Genomic DNA, 9345 nt, shown 5'->3' with positions numbered 1-9345 from the left:
ACTCTTTCCTGCCTATGCAGGGGGTCGGACTCAATGATCTATTGAGGTCCCTTCCGACCCTAACATCTATGAATCTATGAAACTTGAACTCTGGGGAGACAGTGGAGAGGGAGATGAGGGGGTAAAGATTTGCAGCCTGCTACAAGGAGCCATGCTGCAAGCTCTGGCTTGTGCTGGCCAAAGGCTGCTGTCCCCTGACCTAGAATAACTAATACTCTGGAAGATATAAGACCCAATACCCAAACTACCAAGAATACTCTATAAACATGCCACAGGTAAAAACAGGGGAGGACAAGGACACTGCCAATGCTTAGATGATTCTAGTAAGATGACCACACACCACAGTGCAAAGGAAGGCCACTCCTCCCTCTTGTCCATGATGTTGTCCAACAAGCTGGCCTAAAGGGAAATTCCTTCCTGACCCTAAGTGTGCTAAATGTTGACACTGAGAAGAAGAGCAAAACCCTCCATCCAGGAAACTATGCAGTTTTTTTTTGCTCTATCCCATTTGGCTTCTTTTTAGGATTCTTTGCACAATTTGTTCTCTTTGTTCTTAACCACATCTCCTCCCCAAGCCTGCACTGGATTTATTTACCCTAAACAGAACGCACTTAGAGGCCTGATTACAGTTAATGGACTATTTGAGTGGAGTTCAGCACTTCTGTCACTCACACTTCAGTTCTGGCCAGAACTAGCTGAAGCTCAGCATATTGTTAAAAGGGTTTTAATTCCAAACTGGCAATTTAGTGTAAATAAAAGTCTGCAAATTCATGCCAGGAATAGGGCCTGGTACTTAGCTGGGCTAGCTTTGGGCTGCTGGAGGCAAGGAATGAAAATAGGAAGTGGCTAGGATTGGAGGTGCACTTAAGACTCATTTAAATTCCAAATGCAAGTGGTGGATAGATCAGTAAAATCTTATTTATTCAAACCAATCTTCTCTGACTAGCTCATCACTAAAAACTGGAGTATTGGCCCTATGCTCGCTGACACTGAAAACTTTCTTTTTATTTGAGTAAATTCCATTTTTCCCATTCTATTCAATTAAATAGTGTTCCAAAGTATTGCTACTTTTAAAAAACAACCCAGAATTAAAACTATAAATATACAAGCATCACTTCTATTTATCTGCTACTGAACTGCAGCTATCTCAGGGGTCCAATAATTTATGTTCTTCTGTATTTATTAAGAACATTTCTCTTACAATGAGCATGATGGACTATTACTTATTTAGTACAAAAGAGTAGGGGTTGGTAACACATGGCCCACAGGCGAGCTCTGGCGTGTGGAGACACTAAATCTGGCCCATGGAATGGGAAGGCTTTTCTTCTGTCCACACCCATGATAGTGCCGGGGCAAACTGAAGTTGTTCCTGCACTGCTGCCACTTTTCCCAGCTCTCGGCTCTCCGGCTGCAGCAAAAGCATAACTTCCAGCTGGTGGGGAACTGAGCCGGTGCCCACTCTGCAGCTGGAGGTAGGGTTGGGGGAGGTAGGGTTGGGGGAGGAGGAATAAGGTAGGGAGAAACAGCAGTGCAGACACAGCTTCCAGCTGCCTGGTCCTAATGCAGCTCCCCTCTAGCTGGAATCTGTGGGTGCATGCCCAATGGGGAGGTGGTGGGGAGGGGGCTGGGAAAAGCAGCAGTGGTGCAGGTGCAACTCCCACCTGCCTGGGGGCAGCATCCTTACTGGCAAAGCACTCCATCATGAACATGCTGCTGAAGTCACCAGGCTCATGTCATACTGAAACCAGGTTGTTCTGGTTTGTGGTTTAAGGTTGCTGGTCTCTGCACAACAGTATGCTTGGTACTTCACAGAACATAGGAAACACAGTTCCTATCCTCCAGCTCTTACCACACCCGATGTTAGAAAGGAGAGGTGCAACTAAGGAAGCTGATCAAATGGTTAAGAATACCTTAAGATGTGCCTGGAAATGAAAAGGGAGCTAGTATAGTCTCCAGCACAAGGGTCTGAGACAACCACACAAAGAACAAGCAAAGAGTCACATCCAGTGCTAGTTGCAGTTTTTGAGTGGTCTTAAAAAGCTGGGTAGAGTGTATTACACTACACTGAAGTAATTTCAGAAACAGCTACTGCTGAGAAAACCATCAGAAGGTCAGAATCCAAGAGGAAAGGCTGCAATTTCCTACACAACTGCAAATTCATCTACTGCTGCTTTGGGATCCAAGAGCAGCTGGTGACCTAAGGAAAATTCTCTTGGTTGCCAGTCTTATTAACAAAGGCAGGCATGACTTCTCATCAGACAGAGCAGTTGAGCTCTTCATTGCTGCATCACAGGCAGGCACACTCTGGGCCCAGCATGTGAGTTAGCATGGAACTAGGGGAAGGGGGCGGCACTTATCTGCCCCCTTCTCTGGTGGGCCGGGACCCCTGTCCCTAAGACTGGAGTGGTGCCGGCAGCGATCTGTGCACATGCAGCTTTTAAAGGGGCCTGCCAACGGAAAAAAAAACCCAGTTTGGGCCCAAAGAGAGAGAAGCACAGGGGTAAACCTGTCGCATCCCCATGAGCTAGGACTCTAGTGGACCCCTGACCTGACCCCCAGTATGGAGCCAAAAGGTAAGTAGGGCCCATAGTGGGTGGATGCTAGATAGAGAGGGCAGCTGAGTGGAGCTAAGGAAGGGTCACCCATGGCTCCTACTTAGCCCAGCCCACTAGGGAGCCGTGCAAACAGGCATGCTCTGGGCCCGGCATGCGAGTTTGCATGTGGAGTTCCCACAGGCGGGCAAGCGGGAGGGTCTATTGGTGGGCACTCTTTACCTCTATGCAGTGGCGGGGCTGGGGGTGCTGGCCTGGTGGGGGGCACTTGGCCCCCCAGTGGCACTTCTGGTTTTGCCACTGGCACTTCCAGGCTCAGCGATCAGCTGCAGGCGGGGGGAGGGGGCGGGCGGTGCGCGCAGCACAAATGTTAGTATTGGCTCCTGGGTGCCGGAGACCCATGGTACACCACTGCCTCTACATGCCCCTGGTGGCGATGCATAGCTCATTCCGTGCCTCTGGCGCTCCTGGGCAGCTGAAGCCCCACATGCCGTAGGATAATCCTCCAGCAATGGAGCCCAGGTACCCCACTCCAGGGTGAGTTCCAGGGACTCAGGGAAACCCCCGGCTGCTTGGCAGCCTGGAAGGCCAAGGGATCCCACTGCAGACAGCTATTTGAGCTTGTCTGCTAAGCCACTGCAACAGCACCTGCAGGGACCACGTGGGGGTAATCCCAGACACTCACCTGGTCTACTACCTAAACAACCACCTAGGAGGCTGTGTGACCCAGGTCTTTCCCGCAGACATGGTAATGGGTACGCACCACACTCCGAGGCTTCCAGGTCTGGATGGACCACACACCCTTGGTACCACAGAGGTCTTTACCCAGAAATAGCCTATGGTCCCAGCCACCACACAGACTGAGCCCTTGACTCCAGGCTGAAAGGGCTGCCTGGCACGTCTGCTGGAGACTGGGAGCTGGGGCACTGGCACCCCCACTTGTGGGATGTATTCACTAGTGGAGACTCTGGAGGGCCGGGTGAGGGAGCTCCAGGAGGAGAGGTGAACAGGCTGTGTGCTATCAGGGAACACAAGGCGGAGATTGACACATACTGCCTGGCCTTGCACCCAGAGAAGGACACCACGGAAACCAGGCAAAAGTACGGGCATGAACAAGATGCCCCAACTGACGGCGGGTGGAAGTTGGTCACTTCAGGCCCCAAAGCCACTAGACGTGTCAGTTGCTCCACCAATAGCCCTGCACAATAGCTATGCAGTATGCAGCCCTCCCAGCATTGATGAATGGGGCATCTGTGTCCTTTGCATTGCAAGCAGGACAGGAACAGCCGCCCCACTAAGGATGCTACGAAGGGTGATTGTCGTGGGAGACTCCATCCTGTGGGGCACAGAAGGAGCCATTTGTCATCCAGACCCTCTTGCTCAAGAGGTCTTCTACCTTCCAGGAGCCAGGATCCGAGATGTTACAGAAAGGATCCCTAAGCTGTTCGGCCCTACGCACCACTGCCCCATGCTCTTTGTCCATGTTGGCGGATGGCGTCACCATGTAGTCTTTGGATTTCTTGACCTTGGCATGCAGTTCAATGGCAGTGGTCTACACACAAGCTCTTCTCTATGAGAATCGCTGACTTGCTGAGGGCTTTAAACTAGGCATGTCTGGGGAAGAGGGGGGAGGTCCCACTGTTATACATGAATCCACTGCTGTACATGAATCCTCTTTACATTAACGACTCGAGAGAGGGCATCGATGTAGTGCACCCTCAGGTGAGCACCAATGCCCTAAGATACTCACATAGTGACAAAAAAACTAAGGTGACCAGATGGGAATTCAGATGCTTTTACAGGAATGCAAGAAGCATGGCCTTTATGGGAATGCCAGAAGCATGGGCAACAAACAGGAGGAACTGGCTCTCCTCCTGGCAGATAAGGAATTTGACCTCATTGGGCTGACGGAGACCTGGTGGGATGAGATGTATGACTGGGCAGTGGATATCGAGGGCTATAGGGTCTACAGCAAGGATCGAGTTGGGAAGAAGGGAGGAGGGGTGGCTCTCTATGTGAAAGAGCAGTACCTCTCCTTGTAGGTCAGGTTTGATAGCAAGGAGAGGTCCCTTGAGACACTCTGGGTCAAGATACGAGGGGGTTCAGGAGAAGGAGACCTGATGGGAGGGAGGTCTGTAGTAGACTCCCACCAAAAAGAGGAGAATGATTAGGAATTCTCTAAAGAATTGACTGAGGCAGCTAAAGACCTGATTGTCATGGGTGACTTCAACTACCTTGACAACTGTTGGGAGGACCATTCGGCAGGCTCCAGCAAGTCAGCCAATTTCTTGGCAGCTAATCGATGACCTGTTCCTGTCACAAGTTGTTGAACGACCAACTAGGGGTAAAGCCAGTCTGGACTTAGTGCTTACCAAAGGGGAGGACATGGTAGAGGACCTGAAGATTGGAGGTATTCTGGGTGACAGTGATCACAATCTGATTAGGTTCACCATGCACCAGAAGGCTAGGAGCCCAATTAGTAGAACTAAAGTCCTAGATTTCAGGGTAGACTTCAACAAACTTGGGAGGCTAGTTAGAAAGGCCCTCTGCAACCAGTGACTGGACAATTTGGGAGTTCAGAAGCAATGGTGCCTCTTCAAGGGAGCAATTCTTACTGCCAAAAAAGAGGCTATTCCCACGTGATCAAAGAGCAGGAAAGGAGACAAGAGACCTGCTTGGCTCAACAGGGACATTAGAAAACTTCTGAAAAAGAAAAAAGACACATATAATCAATGGAATAAAGGTTCAACCAGAAAAGAGTTTGCTTATACAACCAGGCTCGGCAGGCATGAGATACAGAAAGCCAAGGCAGGCATGGAGATCAAGTTGGCATTCAAATAAAGAACAAAAAGTCCTACAGGTACATGGGGAGCAAGAAAATTGAGCTCCACTGTGGTACCCCTACTGAATATGGAGGGACAGCCCACAGGGATCCCTACGAAAAGACAGAGCTCCTAAATGAATACTTTGCATTGGTATTCCAGAAGGCTAATAGGAGCTGTGCACCCATCCAGAGGCCCAGAGAACATGACGAAGACTACAGACAACATGAAATCAGTCCCAAACAGGTGAGGGTTCTCTTAGAACATTTGGACGTTTTCAAGTCTGCTGGGCCAAATGACCTACATCCAAGAGTCCTGAAAGAATTGGCTGAACTTGTAACAGGGCCCTTGGTGAAGATATTGGAAAAGTTGTGTAACTCAGGGGTGGTCCCGGATGACTGGAAGAGGGCCATTGGGGTGCCTATCTTTAAGAAAGGGAGAAGGGATGACTCTGCAAACTACAGATGGGTCAGTTTGACTTCAGTCCTTGGAAAAACTTCTGAAAAAACTACTAAAAAGGCCAATCACAAGCTTCTAATTGACAGGGTGTTAAGAAACAACCAGCATGGCTTTGTGGAGGGTAGATCATGCCTGACAAATCTGGGTGTCCTTTTATGACCAGGTAACTAACCAGCTGGAAAAGGGTCATGAGGTAGACATCATTTACTTTGACTTCAGTAAGGCCTTTGATTCCATCTCCCATGAAATTCTCTCAATCAAACTGGAGGGTACTGGACCAGCCTACAGTGAGGTGGGTGGATAACTGGCTTAGAAGCCGGTCCCAGAGAGAGATAATCTACTGGACGGTCTCACCCTGGAGGACTGTCTTCAGTGGTGTCCCACAGGGATTGGTGTTTGGACCCATGCTTTTTAACATATTTATTAACAACTTGGATAAGGGGTGGAATGCTCTATGATTAAATTTGCGGACAATACCAAACTGCAGAAAAATGCGAGCACACCAAAGGATAGGGTAAAGATCCAAGACAACCTTGACAGATCAGTTCTATGGGCTGATCAGAATCAGATGAGGAAAACAACAAGATGAGGAATTCAACAAGGAAAAGTGCCAGGTCCTTCGTCTGAGTAGGAGGAACCTTCACTACAACTATAGGATAGGCAGTAGCCCACTAGCTGGCACGGCATCTGAGTGGGACCTGGGGGGTCATAATCAACCATAAGATGAATATGAGCCAACAGTGCGAGCAAGTTGCCAGCAGGGCAAACAGAACTCTGGCGTGCATCAGCCGATCTGTTGCCAACAGATCCAAGGAGGAGCTTCTCCCTCTCTACTCAGCATTGGTGAGGCCGCAACTGGAGTACTGTGCCCAGTTTTGGGCACCACACTTCGAGAAAGATACGGATCAACTTGAGAGGGTGCAGAGAAGGGCCACCCACACGATTAGAGGCTGGGAGGATAGGCCCTGTGAGGAGAGACTCTGGGAGCTACACTTGTTCAGGCTGGGTAAGAGGAAGCTGTGAGGTGACTTGATAGCTGCGTACAGATATGTCGGGGGGGACACCAGGATTTGCGGGAGCAACTTTTCAGGAAGGCACCCCTTTGGAGAATGAGGACCAACAGTCACAAACTGATAGAGGGAAGATTTAGGCTGGACATAAGGAAGAACTTCTTCTCCATAAGGGTAACTAGAACCTGGAACACACTCCCGGCAGAGGTGGTGCAGTTGCCATCCTTGGAGGTGTTCAAGAGGATGTTGGATAAGCACCTCGTTGAGCCAGTTTGAGCTCTTTAACCTTCTGCCTATGGCAGGGGACCGGATTTGATGATCTTACAGGTCCCTTCCAGTCCATTGACGCCATGACTCTATAACATGGTTGCTTTTCTATCACCAGCACCACCAGCATTGCTACTGGATAGTCCCAGACAGGGTAAGAAGAATGCCCTATGCAGTTGAAACTGTATGGTGGATTTAAAGTGACAGAACACAGTTGCCCATGCTGGAATTTGGCCAGGATGCTGCAGCTTTCCCAAGGTGTCACTAATTCCCTAGCTTACATAGCAATGGGTACCATTACTTCAAAATCAACAGAAGCAGAAGTGTGAAAGCATCTCTAACTTTAGAATCTCAAAAGCAACAGAACAGCATCCATGCAGACTTTACTTACCTCTTCCCTGAATACAGAAGCTTGCTCCTTACAACCTGGCAAACGCTGAACAAAGCTAGCCACCTAAAATAAACATTGGAAACACTATAGTTAACATAAAATTAAAATGGCTCCATCAAATTAAGATTAATAATTGTGTCTGAAAGTTAAATACCTATTATACTAACAAGTGATACTGGACATTTCTAGAACTGGAAAAGATAAGAGGAAAAAAAAACCCTCCATTTTTTCAGTTTGTTTCCTTCGTGCATTTGACAACACTTTTTGCCTACAGTCCATTTCATTGTTTCCTGTGTATACTTAGCCAGTTCCTCCCTTCTTAAAAGAGGTCTTTATAAAACAAGATAACATTATTTTTAAAGATTTAAAAACAAAAAAACCCCAAGATATATTATTTAGAAGGGGCTCTGTCAGAAAATGAAAGTTTTGGAAATTAAGTTTTTAATCAATTTAATTTGATAATGTCCTTTATGAGGCATGGCTCAGAGAATTGCCCAAGTGTATTTTTCCTAAAAAAGTAAAACAAAAGCCAGAAGAACATGAAAGATGTAAGCACCATGCAGAGAGAAGTTTTGTGGTGATACAATGGCTATAATTAGGATTACTAGGATAAAAAGAATGAAAATTATTTTTATGTTGAGTAACAGGAAAACTTTCTAATGGTGAGTATAATTATACTGTGGAATAATTTCCCCAAGACTGTAGAGAACATTCAACAACTTAGGTTATTTAAAGCTGGAGTATACAGCATAAGGATCACTCCTGCACTGGAGTGGAGAGCAGCAGGAAAAGGAAACAGCCCAAATGGCTTAACATATATTGTCTTTTCCAGCTGTAGCTTCCATGGCTCATAGGAGATTTGTATATTGAGGAATAATCTGATCAAACATCTTACTAACTGGATGTTCTCAACGGGGAAATAGCTGTTTCATAAGGCCTGTTCATTTTAGTTGGTACAGATACAGCATTTCTCTCACTAAGACAAATGGACAAACAGCTAAAAAGCGACACTGTCAGATACCATTTCCTCCTTTTGCCTTTTTAATTCTTGATGGTCCAACCCACTTCTAAACAGTTAGCATATAGGGGTTCGTAGCAGGTAGATCATGCCTGATTAATCTAGTCTCTTTTTATGACCAGGTTACAAAACACCTGAACGCAGGAGTAGGGGTTGACGTCGTTTACTTAGACTTCAGCAAGGCCTTCGATACGGTATCCCACCCCATGCTGGTGAACAAGTTAAGAGGCTGTGACTTGGATGACTACACAGTCCGGTCGGTGGCGAATTGGCTAGAGGGTCGTACCCAGAGAGTCGTGGTGGATGGGTCGGTATCGACCTGGAAGGGTGCGGGCAGTGGGGTCCCGCAGGGCTCGGTCTTTGGACCGATACTCTTCAATGTCTTCATCAGCGACTTGGACGAGGGAGCGAAGTGTACTCTGTCCAAGTTTGCAGATGACACAAAACTGTGGGGAGAAGTGGACACGCCGGAGCGCAGGGAACAACTACAAGCAGACCTGGACAGGTTGGACATATGGGCGGAAAACAACAGAATGCAATTCAACAAGGAGAAATGCAAAGTGCTGCACCTAGGGAGGAAAAATGTCCAGCATACCTACTGCCTAGGAAATGACCTGCTTGGAGGCACCGAAGTGGAAAGGGATCTTAGAGTCCTAGTGGACTCCAAGATGAACATGAGTCAGCAGTGTGACGAAGCCATCAGAAAAGCTAATGGCACTTTATCGTGCATCAGCAGATGCATGACAAACAGATCCAAGGTGATACTTCCCCTCTATCAGGCGCTGGTCAGACTGCAGTTGGAATACTGCGTGCAGTTTTGGGCGCC

General features: G+C 47.8%; 1 protein-coding gene across 12 annotated transcripts in view; it reads right to left on the bottom strand.

Moving 5' to 3' along the window:
* Window positions 1-9345, bottom strand: part of LOC102369465 (lethal(3)malignant brain tumor-like protein 3) — a 96256-nt gene that overhangs the window by 10357 nt on the left and 76554 nt on the right. For 11 of the 12 annotated variants that reach the window (XR_003093627.1, XR_003093626.1, XM_025201943.1 and 8 more), the window contains one exon: window positions 7502-7564. The exons of the other annotated variant lie outside the window; for it this stretch is intronic. Coding sequence is in view for 9 of the 11 variants with exons in the window: in XM_025201943.1 (XP_025057728.1) it covers window positions 7502-7564 (63 nt within the window). In the remaining 2 variants the exon portion in view is untranslated. The remainder of the gene's footprint in view (window positions 1-7501; window positions 7565-9345) is intronic. 12 annotated transcript variants of the gene reach the window in all.

Source organism: Alligator sinensis, unplaced genomic scaffold, assembly GCF_000455745.1.
Source record: "Alligator sinensis unplaced genomic scaffold, ASM45574v1 scaffold883_1, whole genome shotgun sequence".
NCBI lineage: Eukaryota > Metazoa > Chordata > Crocodylia > Alligatoridae > Alligator > Alligator sinensis.
Note: the sequence above shows the minus strand (reverse complement) of the source record. Positions and strands in the feature narration are given on the sequence as shown.